Genomic DNA, 18,081 nt, shown 5'->3' on the forward strand with positions numbered 1-18,081 from the left:
AAACAAACAAACAAAGTTTTCCTCTTTATAATATTAGTATAGATATGTACTTGTAAAATTTAAATTTCTAGAAATAAACGGAACCATAGCGGAACAATAGCCAATTATATATATCAAAAATTGGCGCTTACGCCCTTTTTATATGTTTAGCTGAGCTCCTCCTCCTATTTGTGGTGCGCGTCTTAATGTTGTTCCACAAATGGAGGGACCTACAGTTTTAAACCAACTCCGAACGACAGATATTTTTTATTTACAGCTTTTTTATGGCAGAAATACACTCGGAGGTTTGCCATTGCCTACCAAGGGGCGACCGCTATTGGCAAAAACTTTTTTCATTTTGGTGTTTCACAGAGATTCGAACCTATTCCAAACGATAGTTTAAATAATAAGTTTTATCCAATTCGAATTGGACAATACACCTCATTGTGATAAAATGTGTTTTTTTTTCCTTGGCAGCGATCTATACGAATTGGTTTAAGATTTTGAAATTGCGGAAGATTCATTTATTTTGTACACTCGCTATGAAATTTAAGTTTGTATGGGAGGTGCCACACCTCCTTTCCAATGCCAAACACTTTTCACTTTAAGTGCGGCACTAAAGGAAGTTATGCTTCCATGTGTATTTTTTCATATGTCTTTTTTAAAACTTCAAATCCCATTCATACAACTCTCCCATTCATACCCATTAATACAACTCACCAGCTCACCTCAGTTCAGGATTTCCTCGATTTGGATATTATGTTCGACGATGTTCCGATGAAAAATTTTTGTTCTTATTGTATATAAAATATTGTACTTATATTCACAAGCTTTGAATCCGGCACCATCCGATTAGTAGTCAGGCAAAAACAATTCGGTTACTACCGCAGACTATTTTCTTTCAATAAATTCCTCAGTTTGCTTTTACACCCACATCTTGTGCAGAGCACTTGCTTTACTTAGTTCTACCTGGGTTTTGTCATTGGTTAAAAACATCTAAATAAGTAATAAATATATGTCAGTGCCCAATACGGCGAAGAGATTTCAAAAGGTGTGGTAAAATCAGACCGTTAACTAGCTCCCAGTGATTTTGAAGGAATCAGTTGATTTGCTGACGTAATGTGGGAAAAACTGAGATTGTGTTGCTGATATAAGAAATAATCAACGCAGCTATTGCTCGACTTAGTTTGTTGCTTTCTGAACGATAAAAAAAAAAAATAATAATTGGCGCGTACACTTCTGTTAGGCGTTTGGCCGAGCTCCTCCTCCTATTTGTGGTGTGCGTGTAGATGTTGTTCCACAAATGGAGGGACCTACAGTTTCAAGCCGACTCCGAACGGCAGATATTTTTATGAGGAGCTTTTTCATGGCAGAAATACACTCGGAGGTTTGCCATTGCCTGCCGAGGGGCGACCGCTATTAGAAAAATGTTTTTTTATTAATTTTGCTTTCACCGAGATTCGAACCGACGTCTCTCTGTGAATTCCGAATGGTAATCACGCACCAACCCATTCGGCTACGGCGGCCGCCGAACGATGAGTGAATGGAAAATAGTAAGAAAACGTGTAAGAGAAGCGGGCAAAATCCTGTTGCAGAATCCCCCATAACGTGGAAGCCGAAGTTATTCTAACAATTTTGCTTCGAATGGCCAAACCTCGTCATCTATCATTATTGAGTGCCCAATAGCAAATTTATTTATATTACTTTGAAGTTTATTGATCTTTAATCAAAATAATTACAATAAATACTGAAATCAAATTTCAACTAACGTTTCACTTATAAAACTATTTTGCCCGATTTACCAAATTTCTCTCGCTTTCGGAATCACTGGCGACGACGTGTGGTACGTTGCTTATCAAATCGCAACTCCATTTCCTCTAATACTTTAGGGGTGTACCGAACAATAAGCTTCACAGATCCAATGGCTTGCTTAAGAAGTTCAACAGCCTTTTCGTGGTTTTCGCCTTCCACAGACTAAAAAAAAAGGTAAAATTACAGTGAAACTAGGTTTAGCCTTCACAATATTTATTTAATAAGTCAGATAAAACATTGTTTATTTATTCCTTAATTATTTATTTATACATTAATCTATAGTCAAATTTTCATGCTATCACGTGAAAGGGTAAATACAATCTACTATATACATATATGTTTTAACAGGTCTGTTTTAACAGAATTTTTTTCACATAATCTATAGAAGATATAATTGTAGGGTAATGTCGTATATTTCTATATAACAAACCTTCAAGCTTTGTATATTTTTATTCCTTCCTTCTTTCCTCTTATTGTATAAATCAAACTATGTTTTTAAACAATCCAGAGCGCGGGCACTGCCCACACGTAAAATATTGACTGCCGAGATGGTGAGTCAGTGAATTGGATCGAATAAGAATCAATATGTAAAAATTCTAAAAATTTACAAACACCCTTCTAGTCAACGTCACTGTAAAATTCTAACACACTTCATTGTGTTCTGGGGTGTCTGGCAACACGAGCCTTTCGCTAAATTACAGTTTGCCCAATAAATTACTTAAAAACTGTAAGCTCCCGGAGGGTGCGGTTGTCGGTTTTAGGATGGCCCTTTATCCCTCCTTTACATCCTTCTTTTTTTGAAGCGTGCGGCGTTATACTGAATATTCCCCACTAATGCATTAACCTTCAATTATTTTGACATTTATCAACCATAGGTTGTTTGAGCTTGAACTTGCTTTGCAAAGTTCATTAAAGTTTACGGTTTTTATCAGCGAAACATCAGGTTACCCTTTAAATGAAACTATTTATTATATTAAAATACATTCACTTTTAAGCTCTAACTCTTAGTAGCACTCTTACTGTCAGTTTTCTGCGATTGGTGCTTCGGTTTTTTCATAGAAAGGATGGAACTTATAAACGCATTTCAATGGATTAAGTACTAGACTGGCACTACCCAAGTAGCGCCGTTTTGCTTCCCCTATGAGACCTCTAACTTGCAGATATCTACAGCCAACCAGAGCTGTTTATGTAAAGGGGAAGGTTGATAAGATTTAGGTTGGAGCACTGCCCCAGGCTGTCAAGAAAAGAAGCACCCAGTGACCTTAATCGTCTAGCTGCCAAACCCGGCCATTTACAAAAAAAACACTCAATAGTCTCCTTCTCTAAAAGGTTCACACAGATTAGATATAGGGATTAAATGATAAGCACAGGTTTTCTGTGTGAGTGCCGATCGTCCAGTGACCGATAAGCACAGCTACGAGTTTGGAAATTGAATAGCGTGAAATTATTGCACTGGAGCCATAGGATTTTTGAAATACCACACGAAGAAATGTAGCTCCATCTGATCTGTGCTTTCTTGAGAAATAATTTGTGCAATTCCCCTTTAACAACAGACAGGGGGATGACGATGACCGGGTGGGAGGCCTCTGAGAAACAAATAGCTTAAGTATACAATACTATGGTAACGGAAAACTGGGAATAAGGTTTTAGTGTCAGAAACCCTCCTTAAAATTCGCACTGACTTTGAATTTCAAAATTCCTTACGGTTTTCATAAAAAGACAACTGCATATTATCCAAAGCCAACACAATAATTTTCTTCACCACTATATGTATTGCTTAGAAAAAAGGAAAAATAATAAAAACGGCACATTTGAAAAAACTACATGTTAATACTCACAACGCCATTAACAGATAAAAGTTGATCTCCTCTTTTTAGTCCACCATGCCTATCAGCCACTCCACCTGGTATAATACGGGATATGTAAATGGGTGAATTTTGTTCTTTTCCTCCCATAACATTGAATCCTAGTCCTAAAAAACAATATACAATTGAAAATAAAAAATTGTTGATAATAGTAATATTACATAAATGGGCAAAAACACAACTTCTTTAGAAAATTTAATTTCATCATTTAGTAAGTCCATCTATATCTATGAAACTCGTACTTAAGTGTACCTACAGGGTTACTGGTGAAGCCGTCCTAGATAGTTAAGGGCATTATTATTTTTGTGATTTCTGATTAATTTCATCTGGTTAATCGATATTCGGCTTTAAAGGAAATTAAAAAAATGTATTTTGCTGTACATCCACGTACGTTAATTAATAAAACTCAATAATAAAATTTCAGCAAAACCGTGACAGTTGTAATTGGCTGCTTGATAAAGATTTAAATTTACGATTTTTCACTAAGTGTTTCCCACTTCGCATCATTACAAAATAATATTTGTATACAAACTATTCTGCAAATTAGTACGCATATTGCTCGCCACCATTCGGTAGTGTTCATGTTCGAAACCTCGGACAATGGTAAGAAAAAGTGGAAAATCTGCGACTGTATTTGAGCCATAAAAATTTTCCTCATAAAAAACCGTCTGCCGTTCGGAGTCGGCTTGAAACTGTAGGTCCCTCCATTTGTGGGAAAACTTCAAGACGCACAACACAAATAGGAGGATCTCGGCCAAACACCCAATAAAGTGTGAATCACTAACTATATATACATATGTATATATTACTCGCTTTGGCAGGCAATGGCAAACCTCCGAGTGTATTTCTGCCATGAAAAAGCTCCTCATAAAAATATATGCCGTTCGGAGTCGGCTTGAAACTGTAGGTCCCTCCATTTGCGGAACAACATCAACACACACGCCACAAATAGGAGGAGGAGCTCGGCCAAACACCCAAAAAAGGTGTACGCGCCAATTATATATACATATATTACTCGCCATCTCATTTAGATTCATCATAAGTTTTACTGAGATCAAGTAAATATTACCCCACTTTTTGTATGTTAAGACTAAATTTCCGTCCAACCGTTCACTGTTACAGTTATCGCTTGTATGTTGCTTATGAGTTAATTTATTTACAAAAAAACAGTCAGCCCAAACTAAACTTTACTAACATATGAGTGAGTATATAATATTTGATACGGGCCGAATTTAGCACTTCGTTACTTTTACATTTCCTTGTTTTTTATTCAAATTGGTCCCCTAACTATCGCTATGAAAATTTAAAAGCTGTTCTCTCTACGCTTATATATATAAAACTTCTGAAAACTTATGTGCATTAGGTAAAATTGACCAAAGGGGCAGCGATTTTTTCTGATAATTGGTTCAAAGTTTTTCAGCGGATTTATATAAAATTTTGAAGGCAATCTCTATGCCAACGTATCGTAAGTCTTAAAAATAATCCAAAAAGAGTGGTTTATGTGGCCAATGAGGATTTATATATGGTTTATATAGCCAAAGGCTACGAAAGGGGGCTCCTTACAGACTTCAAATCTCGCTCAATATGTCACATATGTATATATTTTTATATACTCAATATAATAGGCGCAGTTGAACCAAAATAAGATGGATGATGAAATATCCCAATTTTTTTAACTATACTGATACATTTTCACACTTCCTAATTTAAGAAGTGCTTCCAAATATGTGCCCGTAGTTGATAGTTGTGTACAATACCTTCATCAGTTTTTGGTAATTCTACAACTCTAGGATGTGCGTGCCCCTCGCTTGCCGCAAAGGCAGCAACAGTGGCTTTCGCCGTAGCTGAAGCTCGTACATCTTGTGATCCTTGTATGTCTACCGTCTCATATACATGTTCATAAACTTCCCTCACAGCGTTTAAAAAGTCGCTTTGAAGGACCTTCTGCAGTGCAGATAGCTTGGTTGTTGGAAAGTCGCCGCTGGATTGTAATTTTTCCAACAATTCTATGGCGCGCTTTATATCTAGAATTAATGTGTATAATTACTTTGAAAACCACTACTCTATTACAGCAATGCAAATTACCCTTGGATAATGTTAAAGGCTCACACTGCTCGGACATTTTTCCTAAGCAATTTTTTACCGTCAATAAAGTTTCAATCGATAAACATTATGACAGATAGCCACGATATGTTGTTATCCTAACTAATGTTGCCACATTATTCACCTTGAAAATGACACATTTACAACATAATCATCTGGCTGAAGTGAGCTTTTGCTTCGTCTGCCACTTATTCGTTGGGGTTTTGTACTGCAGAAAGCGAGTTCATCAAAGGTAATGGCACTATACCGTTTTATACAATATAATGTTGCAACAAAAGAAAATAGAATAGAAAAATCACGAACTACGTTGAACATCCTGCTTACAGTAAGAGTTAGAAGCATACCATGACGGTGCGAAGTAAACGGCTAAAACAAATGGGGCAACGCGAAAACAGCCGATCGTTATGTAGTTAATTTGGGATTTCCGAACTCAAATAGAAGGCGAAAGGGGAACGACAATCGTTCACAACACAGTAGTTGGATCGGATCGTTGGGAAGAAATTATGAGGATAATTAATTCTCATGTTCCATCAAGAAGAACCGTCATCGAATGGAAAAAAGCAAGCATGTAGATTCCATTTGTACTATTTTTTGTTTTTGCAGAATATAGGCTGACTTGCAAAGCCGGAGAGAGCCGAATCGTGATCAATTAAGCCGATCAAATATTATATCTACCACTACGTACTACGATCAGGAACTGACAGTGGCAAAATCCACTTGAGCAACCTGAGGCAGCAAAGAAAAATAATGAGACGCAACAATGCTGCAGGTGGAAGTAACAAACAGATTGAATGCGCCATATAAAGTTTGTCCGAAATGTTAAAAACATTTCTGGAATACTTACAAGACGATTTATGTTGTTCCTGACCTCACCTAGAACTGAAGATTTTTAGTCTAAAGATGTTTTTTAGGTTTAAGACTGAAGTGATATTTTATTTCGCTAGATTTAAGGGTGAAATATTTAATTTTTTTAGACTTAAGGTCGAAACGATTTTTTTTCAACTTTTTGTAAATATTTTGTCCACGTAATTGAATTTGCACGTTAGGGTGTGTTGGAAATTATGCCCATTTAAAGTAAAATGTGTAGGAAAAAATTTAATGTAGGTCTGTAAGATATTAAAGAAATGCATCAAAAAGTCATTCATAATTGAGCCGACTACGTAATCTACTTTAAGCCGTAATGGAGATAAACGATGGTAGACAGACCCGGAATGTGGCACCTTTCGAAAACAGCTACTTTATTTTTTGCGACTTTAACCACCGATGACGTCATCTTTCAAATAAGCAAGCAAATGGAGAACAATTTACACGATTTCGCATATTTAGAGCACAGCTTAGTGAATATTGTGATATTAAGATTTGAGATTTTTAAATTAAACAAACTAATATAAAAATGAATTACCGCAAGTTACATTGCGAACGAACGAATTATCCACATTACTTATACAGTAGGTTCTGTTTTTATGCGGTAGATACGTTCCGCAAGAAACAGCATAAAAAAAGCTACTAGTTCTATAGTAAAACTATAGATACGTTTCAAATGCTAAAACCGCATAAATCTGAAATAATGTAATAAAATCGCATAAAAAAGGGCACTAGTCCCATATTATTACTATAGATACGTTCCATAGACCGTATGAATCTGAAATAATTAAATAAAATCGCATAAACAAAATATTGTATCTTTGAAAATTATATCTTTATATATCTTCCATACTTGTAGGGTTAGCATTTCTGATGTAATCTGTGATGAGTTTTTGCTTAGCTGGTTTAGAATCTTGTTTATATGTACAATTCCCGATAGGTCGACATGCATTTTGTAATTTAAAAAAAAACCGCACTATTTCAAAACCGCATAAAAACAGAACCTACTGTATATTTACTTTCACTCGGATTCCAGGAATTACCTGATAACGTATACCCGGCATGTGTAGTTACGTCTCATGACTCATACTTACTCATCGAAAACATCTCTCTCTTTGAGCCAACACTACCCAAATATCATGTTTCACAAATCTACTGTCAGATGAGTTTAACAGACTATTTACAAATTTCACGGCATTGAAAACCTAGTGGATTTGGAAAACGGTTTCTCAAGCAGCAAGAACAAAAATCCGACGAGATGCTTCAAGGGTTAACTAAGTGTCAAAAATATACATATATTTGTTCAAATGCTCATATTTTCAAGGAAAATACCATACTGAGAAATTGTTCGTAATGTATAGTAATAACGCCATCCATGTCCGAATCATGCTGCCTGAATGCCGATGTAAGAGTCTAGTGAGAATTTTTATTAAAATTTTAGGCAAATATAATACATAATGGACTTACGTATAGGACTATACAGCATTGTATGAAATCATCGAACAGTATTGTTCCTCTTCCAAAGCGGTCAAATTTACGAATGAGAATATCTACAAGATTGTCTGATAAACGATATCCAAACGAAGACAGTGCAGTTTTAAGTTCCTCTTTATCTATATTTCCTGAATTGTCCCGGTCGAAAGATCGAAAACAGTTCTGCCAGTCAGTAACATATTTCCATAGAGCCCCGAAATCCTGGAATGAAACCGTTCCACGATTTTCGCGGTCAAACATACCTATCATTAAACGGACTGTTTCTGGATTAAATGGGCTCCATGTACCATTGGAAAGAGCTATTTGCAGCTCATCAGCAGATATATGGCCGCTACGATCTTTGTCGACCCTAAAAACAAAGTGACAATCTAGCAGGTTCTGTAATTCAGTTCCGAGTGAACTTCATTGTAATTGAATTGAATTACAGAATCTGCTCGAATAGCTTTTTAATTACGCAAATCGTATGTTACCTTTGGAATACATCCCACAAGAATTGTTGATCAGGCACCGAGGATTGAAAACTGTAAGCCATACTTTTAACAAACACGTATGTTAATTCATCAATGCAACAAGCAAACTTAACGCTATTTACATTAGAAATAGAGTTCGCATACTATCGATATTATCGATAATTCACACAACTGTTAATTAAAAAGTTCTTTGTTTTGACTATCGATTGTTTTCGATGGTACTAAAGTTTTTCTTTATTTTTTTAATTTTCATTGTGAATTCTAAAATGGATTGAAATAATTACCGTTCGAATAGCGTAAATCGCCATACAAAACTTTGAGACCGAATTACTTCATTTTTAGGCAATTCGTTTTAAAAATGATAGAATACAAATTCACTGAGACGTCAACGCTACGAATACTCAATCCAACGGAGGAGAAATTATTTGTTTGGGAGGAGACAAAAAATCGCATGAAGGCATTGTTATAAGTCTTGCTTTCACCATTTAGCATGCAGCTTTATTTTTATTAATTAAAATAAAAATAGATTCAGGAGGTTACTCAAAACCTCAAAATCATTAATTTATGAATTATTTATCCATTAATAATGATTATAAGATTAAATTACTTTAGGGATAACGGAGTAATTTTTTTTGAGAGTTCATATCGACAAAAAAGGTTGCGATCTCGATGTTGGATTACTGTATAATTTTGTTTTCGGAGGTAATGTGCGCTTTTCACATACCCAATTCCTTAATTCTACTCAACTCTTTTCTATTTTATTCCACACATCTTTATCAACACCATATTGACGAACTGCTCCCATTTGCTGTCACGTTTTCTTATTGCTGGAAAATTTATAGTATAAATTAGCACGTAGCAACCATCAACATGTTTTGTTATACAGTAAGGTTGATTTTTTTTTTATTTCCTTGGTCTCATAATTGTGTTTTCTCCATCTCGTAAGCTTACGAGGGTGTTTGTATGAGGCGATTTTTACTTGAAGGCAACAATTACCTGGGTTAAACGAGCACTTAACTAATCACTTTCAACAAACCTAGTCTCCAGCATACTTTTACCTATTCAACTTTTTCTTCGAGAAGTTCATTTATTGGGTGATGCATATTGTTGGGTCGCGTAAAAGAGAGAGCGTAGGAGTAAAAATATGGTTTCAAGATGAAGAAATATACAAGCACACTATATATATATTTTTTCTTTGAAAAAATCACCGTTTTTCTCGGTTTTTCTACTTAGTACAAAATACAACTCATAACGATATATCGCGAGATATTTAAAGATTTTGTGATATGGATCGTGATCTATCAATATCACATGCTAAGTTCAATACATATCGTGATCCTGGATAAATATTGAGCGTGTAACAGTCGTCTTACGTATCAAAGTCAATACTATCGAGGCCACCGATAGACTATCGATAATTTTTACAAAACTTCGTTTGTAACCGATAGTCATAACAACCACTGCACACTGCAGACTTTTTAGATGACTAACTATTTGATCGGGTGAGGCAGTAGGTGAGCACATTGATCCAACTAAATATTGCGGTTAGTGGTGAAGTACACACTGCACAATTAACCGTTAGGCAATTGCTTTCACAGGGTTGCATTTGTACTAACTACAGATTAGGTTTTAATTTATATTACATTTAAACTGCTTTTGCATCAGCCTCTGTCTATAGCGCTTTCTTTCTTTATTCTTTCAAGTTATTTCTTCTTTCAATTTTGAAATCACTTACATAAAACATTTTAAATCATAACAAAAAAAAAAAAAATTACTAAATTTTTATAAACATTACAATTCACTTATTATTATTATTTATAGGGAATATATACCAAACAACCCTAACTTAATTAGCAGGCAGGCTACGAGGGCTTTCAGTGCTATAATTTGCTTACAGTTTAAAACATAACGAAAAAATCTCTCAGAGGTTTACAAACGTTTCCAAGGTAATTCGCATAACATTTATTAGATGTCTTACGACAACTTTGACTTTTTCTGAAAATTACAATTTTTTTATGGGCACGTACTGCTGTATGACACGTTGGTCGACCAAGTCTGCAATGGATGCACGATAAGGAGCGCCTTGCTGAGCAAACAGTCAGCCGATAGTCCATAGACTTTAATTTGCTCGCAATCTGGCTGCACATCCAACTATTTAGTTGGCGGCGATTAAGTGCATATCCCTTAAAATGAGGAAGAATAAGGGAAGCCGACTAAAGCCGGTTGATAAAGTTTTCAATGTGCGAGGCTCTATTATGTATTTAAAAATGTCTTTCGACTAGCTCTTCTTTGGAAGTTGCTGTTAGATACTCGTGGAAAAGATAGCCAATTTATGCATGCTATAGTTGGATGTTTGAAAAAGTTTAATGCACAAGAGATATGTTGTGATAATATTTACATGAAGCTCTGTTTACGGCTCACTTATATCTTTTAACTCAGTTGCAGGTACCTTGGTTCAAATATTAATAGTTAGCGAATAACATTGAAGGTTTAGTTTTAATTTCGAGAAATATTTTAGTTTATTATGAATATATTATTTACATTCTCAATTATTTAATTATTTTATCATATTGTTACGAATTTTCTTACGTTAAAATCCTAATAAATCTCTCATAATAATTTCTCTGGATTCGATCACTGGATTGCCAAATGAAAGTCACAAATTAATGGCAAAAAACTGCTTTACTTCATATGTACACATTCACCTTAAGACTGCATGACTATATTACTTTTCGTTCACTCGCTTACATGCCCATCCTAAGATGGAATGCCCTATGCGTCTGCAGCTCTGCTTATATAAGTGTGCTTAATAACTATCGCAGTTTCCAGATAGGGCAGCTCCCATCTTCTGGAGAGTTCTGTCTCACTATCTGCTCTCGCTAACAAGGCGAATTCATGTTATTGTTTTGGCATCTCGTCTACTCGCTATTGTTGCCAGTTGGTTCGCGAACACTGTCACCGTTCGTAACAATATTTTTGTTTTCTTGGCCGGATTCTTTGGCATATTTTTCCATTGAGTATAGCTTTTTCCTTATAGCAATATACATTCGAGACATATACACATTTTTTAAATTTAATATAGCAGTTTATGTCACTAGAACCGCCAATATGTTTCTTGAAAAAATCTTTAGTTATGTGTATTAAAAATATCTTTCAATTGCTGCTTTTACTCCATCACAGGTTTACTTGGTACAGATAATCCATCTTCATTTAAATGGTTCATCCAAGAGCATGTTTTAACAGATTCACTTTGTGGGCAAGTGCTGGGGATTTACAGTCTGTAACTAATGTAGTCGGCAAGGTTTTCCAAACCGTCATACTCTATTTCATCGATACCAGCCTTCTGTTAGCTTCGAAGTAAATGTTGGAGCTCTAATTGTTTTAAGATCATTGCTGTAAATAATAAAAATTGGAATAATAAGCAATACATAATGAAATTTTAATAATTTTAGTAATATACCTGTGAGATGCGATTGAGAAATTTCTAAATCCCGAGTAACAACTTAAATGAAAGTGAAATAATCGCAATCTGATGCCTTATTTTGATTGGTTTTTACTCAACTTGCTACCGTACACTTAATTTTTCTAATCGCCAATCACAAAATAACCTATAAAAAAACAAAAAAACAAAAAAAACTCACGAGCAAATTTTGTTTTTAATTATTATAGTTTTTATTCAATAAACGCATACGCATAAGTAAATTCTATCTGTTCAGCGTATACAAACATGGGAATTTGTTATTTATGTTGGCTGCAATGACGTCACGCGAACAGCTGATTGAACAGCTTGCATTCAATTATTACAGTACTAAAAAAATGTATAGATGATTAAATTCTTACAGGCGATTTGTTGAATGCAAAGTTGAATTAAAAGTTGAGTGTGAAAAAGTTGTCTACACCGTTTACTCGAACCGATTTTTAGTGGAACAGGAGTATGCATTCCAAAAAGTTGGAAATTTTAATTTTTTTTTTTTTATATAATATAATTTTTTTTATTATATATCTTATGAATTTGCACCGTGATTTTATTATTCTCAGTGACTTTTTGGCCATCCAACTGCCATCAAATTCACCTGATATGGCTCTGATGGCTATACCGAAAATAGAGTTCGAAAAATGTGCCGTTAAAGGAGATAATATTAATCCTGAGGAATAAACTTGTATCTTGAATTTTCTAAATACATATATTCCGGAAACTTTTTGATCAAAGTGGTATTGCATTTGAGTTCAGAAAAAAAAAAACACTAAAATGACCACCAGGTACTCAACCATTTTTTTTGGTGTTTTAATTTTAATTAAAAAGCACTATATCTAGTACTCCAAGCACCAAGTTGGCAACTATGCGCTCAACGTTGATACGAAAGCATTTGAGTAGGAAATAATAAAGGGGAATTATTTTATTATGTAAAATAATATGAAAGCTAGTTTAATTCACTTCAATTTCTTTTTTAGATTTTTAATTAACGTTTTAATTAGAATCAATGCGAAAAGTTAAATTAAAATGTATTAATATTCTAATTTTTACATAAATAAAGACGGATTTTAAAGAAAAATTATATTAGATGAATTAATTTTGAAGACAATTAAACTCACTATTTTTATTTATTTACGTATATATTTTATTAATGCTAAAAATATTGCATAAAACCAAATAATGGAAATGAAATGTATTAATTTTCTAATTGTTAATTATGCTATTAATTCATGCTAGTATCGACTAATTCTTAAGAGATCTTGTAAATGCTTGTTCGTCAAACTGTTGCTGTGACTACATTGATTAAAAACTAGGTATCGTTTGAATACAGTCACAGCAAGACAATAAGGGCCGATATCAAGAATGATAGAATACAAGATTGTCGTGACTTCAGTACACTAAATAAATAAGCGAAAGCAAGTGAAAAGATAAAATAAATCATGCATACAAGGGCCTGTTTATTTTCTTTACTGATGTCACCTAGCTGTCAAATATAATAAGAACAAATTAGCGGTTTTCGTTGCCACCTTAATATTCTCTACATTGTAAGTAATTCAGTCTCAGTCTTGTAGTATATAATATTTGGGCCTTCCGTGCGGATGAGCGAGCACTATTCTGCTGCCGTCTTGTCGTCCCCTTAGTATTAAAATAGCCTATAATTTTTTTGATGTTTTGAGAAAATTAATTTCAAACTTTTTGTCGAAAGTAGCTCTCACTCAAATCTCGTTATGTCTGTAAATATTTATTATTTTTTGACTGACGTTTTGACCCACTTTGTGGAATTAGAATTTCACAAAATTTTGACCACATATAAAATCGTCGATGGAGAATCCAAAAATTCAATAAAAAAATAATAGCCTATGAGCACATAGGCTATTGTTATACTAAGGGGACGTTGTAAACTATCATCTTTACATTTAATCGGGTGAGGTGGTTATATTCGCAACAATTAAATATATTGTGGAAAAATAACCAAACACGACCAACCTCTACCCTTACTTACAAATTATTATTGCTTATTTATATAACATGAATTTAATTAAATAGCAGCACAAAAATAAATAATCTTAAGCGAATGGAATTACACTTTAGTTTCATGTTGGTATATACAGCTGTGTTTTATTTGGTGTGTTCGTGATGCAAATAATTGTACCGAATTATCACAATCGCATTCGCGATGTCTAGAAAACTGGCATGGAAGGCGAATATGAAAGAGGAAGATGGGAAGTTTATGCTGGCTGAACAAATTTTTCCCAGAAAAAATAGAACAAGGTAAGTATGTACATATATATTTTTTTAATTTTCAGTTAATTTCAATAAGGAGATGGAAAAAATAGACGTATTAATGATCGAAGTAATGTGGAGTCGTTGACTTTAATCAAGGATTCCACTATCGAAATATTAATTAAACTGTGATGAAATTGCTCGAAATTTCGACAAGAACTCCTGGCAGTTAGCTTTCATTGAAACTTGCAAGTTTCTGAAAATTTTGGTTTCGAGTAAACATTTGTCAGTATCTCTCTTTGGGAGAGTGTATTGTGACTATGGAAGTGAACAAAACAATAAATATTTTAGGAAATGTTTAGTTAATTACCCACTGATTTTGAGGTAGTAGGCGGAGAGGGCGTGGTATTTAAACCTATTGGAAAGAAAACAGTTCAAGCTCTAATAGAAGTACGCGCACTCTTCTCTAACCCATCTACAAACTTTTGGGCAGCCGTTGCGGTGCAATGTAAAAACATCATTTTGGCAGATAAAGTGTGAAGTTATTTGGATCAAAAATACTGAATTTTTTCATACATATGCACTATATATACATATTTAATTTTTCGGCGAAAATGTTATCAACTTTTATGTTAAAATACTGTTTATTGCAGACTTTTACTATATGCATATAAAGCAATTCCAAAACTCGTAAACAAACAAATAATGCCACTAATATCATTTATGCTTACTGGGTTTTTGCTTGTTCTCTTTGTGTCTTATTATTCGTAGATATTCTAAAATTCCACAGTTCAATGTCGCCATCAAGGCGTATGATTAGAGTAGCTTTGTTCTTCTTGAATTCGGCTTTAATTTAGAAATGGCTTTAAAATGGAATGATGGAAAGTTTTAGTTGAGTTGCGAATGCGCGACAAACGAATTTTACCTATTTTGTCATATATTCCATTCTTGACATATCTTGTTTAAAAAATATTTTTGTTGCTCGAATGCCACCACCCTATGCCTTCATCGCCATTTAATTTGAATATGCTATCCAAAGCGCAAACGTGATTTTCATAAAGATGTTATTTAATAAATTTCTAATAAGATTCTCTATTTAATAAATTTCTAATAAAATTTTATATTTAATAAATTTAGTCTAAACTAAAGCAATAAAAGAAGCATTAACTAATAGAATAATGTATTAAGTCGATGTGAACATAAAAATTTATTAAATGGCTGCTTTAAGGCAGAATAAAAGTAATGAATGTATGCTTAATTCCGAAATTTACAAAAAAAAAAGCTGAGTTTATTAATAAATTTGTGCCCAGAAATTTGTAAATTTTCTTTTAAATTTAAGATTGGACTCTTGACTACAAGTTTGTGTTAAAATTGTTTTGATCGAGCCAACCATTTGGGCACAACAACCCGAAATCGTTGAGTAATTAACTAAACGGTACCCAATATTTTTTATCATTTTAATATTTAGCTTATTAGGTTTTTCGATCTGATTAGACTAAAATCAATTGTCAATCAGATTGTCAAATCCGGTATTGGACAAAGGACCGAAGTACAACACTGCCACGATTTTGAAGCATTATGGAGCAAATACAACTCACGTTTTGCACATAGTTTCCGTAAAAACATATTTGAAGAGTGCATATATATAAGAAAGAGTATAGTACCTAGAATTAGCTTTCAATCATACATAATCTTATGGTACACCCCAAATATTTGTCGTGCAACATACATCGTTTCTTCCGTTAGCAGTCCACAATTTGTTTCTTTTACCGCATTTTCATTTAATGATGAATTTAGTGGTAGCACAAAATAATAATAGGGGTTTGAGCCAATCTTGTAGCTTTCTACTGCTTCATACACTACTTTAAAAAGAGGTTGCTTATTAGAATGAAAGTAGCCCCGATTACCGTGTAACAGTTTTATTCCTTCAACAGATGCGTTGCACACACTAATATACATACAGTGGTCTGGTCTATAATTGTATTCGCAGGACAACAGATAAAGTGAATCTAAAAAATTAAAAATTTGTTATGTTTATTTAAAGGTAAATATGCATGTGAAGCTTTACCTGGATTATAATAAAAGAAAACATTTATTATATCCTGGTCACCCCATGTGATACGTAGTTTGTATTCATTGTATATAGGTACTATATGCGAGACCCATTTGTGCACGCGCATTCGTGTCAGATTCATAAGCATGACACCAGAATTTACTCCCATCCGCCCATAGTAAGGATGACGTGCGAAACGATTGTACCAACCAATGTTTTCATCTTCATGCTCCGGGGTGAGAGCTGCAAACTGTGAGGCATTAAATCTTTGAAAATGTTTCCAAATGTCAGATATGGGAGACAAGAAAATAACATCTGTGTCCACATACAAAACGGAATCAACTTCAGGAAGTAGTAACTGTAATAAATAAATAAATGTTATATTATTTTATGTAAGATCATTTTTGAGAAAATACCATGATGAAATCTTTTTGAATGTATGTTGGCAGACATGATATATATTACCACTGCTAAGGAAGTGAAGTTTTCTTTTTTGAGCTTATCGGCTGATTGATCACCTCCTTACAGAAGTTGAACAGTTTGCATCTGCACTATGGCTTGGTAAGGGAGCCTTGATCGCGGCTTGACTATCGAAAAAAGGTTTAATATCTCCTCGCTGCCAAGTTGCCTAAGCATTTTGCATGTCTGCAGGATCGAAAAGACAGCAGTATCCGGCAATTTTAAGGAAATAGATAAATTGACCGATTTACAGAAAATCCCTGCTCCGACTCCCGATTCCATCTTGGAACCGTCAGTGAAGACAGAGGTACCAGGTACGGTGCACTAGATAGAGCCGACGGTGGACTAGATAGAGACGACGGAAATTTACATTGCTCTGACAGGGTTTAGTATGCTATATAACAACAACAACAACAGAGGTACCGCCTTCAGTGCAGTGCTTTGCACTTTAAGCAGCGACGGAAATAACGTAAAAGTCGATGGGTAGTAAGTGCAAAACGACAATTCAGGGTACCACTGGGGCAAGTTCTACTTGCTCCAGTGAAGCCAAGACGTATAGTCCTTTGCACTCTTCCCCAGTTTAGTGATAGGTCTTCCGAAGAACTTCTCACGAAACCAGGCATCCATACGTTAAAATTGGTAAAACCACTACGCTGTACATCCGCAGCACGACCTGTGGCTTGAGTCCCCAAAACTTAGCAGAACCACTTTTTTAAATTGATTATTTGGGGTGATTACTAAAAATAAACAAAATAAACTCATTACTTATTTACCGGCAAAAAAAGCCGTTGAGAGGCACACGGCTTGAACAGTGACTGCCATTCCTTTCTATTCTGTTTGGGAAAAGTTAGCGGCATCACCTCAAAAGAGAAATGTATAAAATTCCGCCAATCATTTAATCGTTCATTAAGTTCAGTTCTTAGCAGATTCTCAGCAAATATCCAGAAATGTATATTTCCGCCATCAAATTGGCTAAACAGAAGAGCCGATTTGATCATTACTAACGATTCTTGTAATCTATGACCGCAAACAACCACGGCAATATTAAAAACCGGAGATCTGTAAATAAAACTATTTAAACGCGTGTTCATAACATTTTTAATTACTGGAGCAACCTTTTATTGAAATGGCCATTATTCACTAAAGGATAATTAATATTGAACACAGATCGATAGAAAATTAGATACGTAAACGTTAATACAAATAAAACTAGAAACGCACTTATTAACTTAAGCCGCATTTTGGATAAAACATAATGCAGAGAACGTTAATGTATTTACAGAG

At 34.4% G+C, this 18,081-nt stretch overlaps 3 protein-coding genes and 1 long non-coding RNA gene across 10 annotated transcripts; 1 reads left to right on the forward strand and 3 right to left on the reverse strand.

The window, feature by feature from the left end:
• Positions 1 to 1,669: 1,669 nt before the first annotated feature.
• Positions 1,670 to 5,851, reverse strand: LOC128866728 (protein lin-7 homolog C). The gene is made up of 4 exons (XM_054107685.1): positions 5,742 to 5,851; positions 5,414 to 5,680; positions 3,630 to 3,763; positions 1,670 to 1,953 (listed from the first exon to the last, which is right to left on the reverse strand). The coding sequence occupies exons 1-4, from the start codon at positions 5,776 to 5,778 to the stop codon at positions 1,804 to 1,806; spliced, it is 588 nt and encodes a 195-aa protein (XP_053963660.1). The 5' UTR covers positions 5,779 to 5,851; the 3' UTR covers positions 1,670 to 1,803.
• A 52-nt stretch (positions 5,852 to 5,903) lies between these two features.
• On the forward strand, positions 5,904 to 7,434 carry LOC128866747 (uncharacterized). The gene is made up of 2 exons (XR_008454951.1): positions 5,904 to 5,991; positions 6,086 to 7,434. It is a non-coding gene; the product is annotated as an uncharacterized LOC128866747 (long non-coding RNA).
• LOC128866735 (programmed cell death protein 6) lies at positions 6,925 to 8,760 on the reverse strand. Of its 2 annotated transcripts, XM_054107697.1 has the most exons (5): positions 8,588 to 8,760; positions 8,091 to 8,466; positions 7,956 to 8,036; positions 7,718 to 7,897; positions 6,925 to 7,032 (listed from the first exon to the last, which is right to left on the reverse strand). In XM_054107697.1, the coding sequence occupies exons 1-4, from the start codon at positions 8,647 to 8,649 to the stop codon at positions 7,853 to 7,855; spliced, it is 564 nt and encodes a 187-aa protein (XP_053963672.1). In that variant the 5' UTR covers positions 8,650 to 8,760; the 3' UTR covers positions 6,925 to 7,032; positions 7,718 to 7,852. The 2 variants fall into 2 exon arrangements, with proteins under 2 accessions (XP_053963672.1, XP_053963679.1); XM_054107704.1 differs by lacking the exons at positions 6,925 to 7,032; positions 7,718 to 7,897 and having other exon boundaries at positions 7,899 to 8,036; positions 8,588 to 8,754.
• Positions 8,761 to 9,234: 474 nt separating this feature from the next.
• Positions 9,235 to 18,081, reverse strand: LOC128866706 (glucoside xylosyltransferase 1). 6 transcript variants are annotated; one of them, XM_054107643.1, is made up of 6 exons: positions 17,913 to 18,081; positions 17,571 to 17,856; positions 16,354 to 16,696; positions 16,193 to 16,294; positions 9,646 to 11,980; positions 9,235 to 9,583 (listed from the first exon to the last, which is right to left on the reverse strand). In XM_054107643.1, exons 1-5 carry the CDS (start codon positions 18,035 to 18,037, stop codon positions 11,934 to 11,936), a joined length of 903 nt encoding a protein of 300 aa, XP_053963618.1. In that variant the 5' UTR covers positions 18,038 to 18,081; the 3' UTR covers positions 9,235 to 9,583; positions 9,646 to 11,933. The 6 variants fall into 6 exon arrangements, with proteins under 6 accessions (XP_053963618.1, XP_053963637.1, XP_053963628.1 ...); XM_054107662.1 differs by having other exon boundaries at positions 9,235 to 9,414; positions 9,584 to 11,980; XM_054107653.1 differs by having other exon boundaries at positions 9,235 to 9,414; positions 9,472 to 11,980.

The sequence above is a fragment of the Anastrepha ludens genome, chromosome 2 (assembly GCF_028408465.1).
Source record: "Anastrepha ludens isolate Willacy chromosome 2, idAnaLude1.1, whole genome shotgun sequence".
NCBI lineage: Eukaryota > Metazoa > Arthropoda > Insecta > Diptera > Tephritidae > Anastrepha > Anastrepha ludens.

Bases quoted from the DNA above. Each gene is read 5' to 3' on its own strand.
- LOC128866728 (XM_054107685.1), bottom strand. From the start codon at position 5,778: ATGTCCGAGCAGTGTGAGCCTTTAACATTATCCAAGG. The intron at 5,681-5,741 runs GTAATTTGCATT...CATTAATTCTAG, and splicing joins GCCTTTAACATTATCCAAGG to ATATAAAGCGCGCCATAGAA. The intron at 1,954-3,629 runs GTGAGTATTAAC...CTTTTTTTTTAG, and splicing joins TTTTATCTGTTAATGGCGTT to TCTGTGGAAGGCGAAAACCA.
- LOC128866706 (XM_054107624.1), bottom strand. From the start codon at position 18,037: ATGCGGCTTAAGTTAATAAGTGCGTTTCTAGTTTTATTTGTATTAACG. The intron at 17,857-17,912 runs GTTGCTCCAGTA...TTTTATTTACAG, and splicing joins AATGGCCATTTCAATAAAAG to ATCTCCGGTTTTTAATATTG. The intron at 16,295-16,353 runs GTAAAGCTTCAC...TTAATTTTTTAG, and splicing joins TTTCTTTTATTATAATCCAG to ATTCACTTTATCTGTTGTCC.
- LOC128866735 (XM_054107697.1), bottom strand. From the start codon at position 8,649: ATGGCTTACAGTTTTCAATCCTCGGTGCCTGATCAACAATTCTTGTGG. The intron at 8,467-8,587 runs GTAACATACGAT...CTTTGTTTTTAG, and splicing joins TTGTGGGATGTATTCCAAAG to GGTCGACAAAGATCGTAGCG. The intron at 7,898-7,955 runs GTATTTTCCTTG...TTTGACACTTAG, and splicing joins ACGAACAATTTCTCAGTATG to TTAACCCTTGAAGCATCTCG.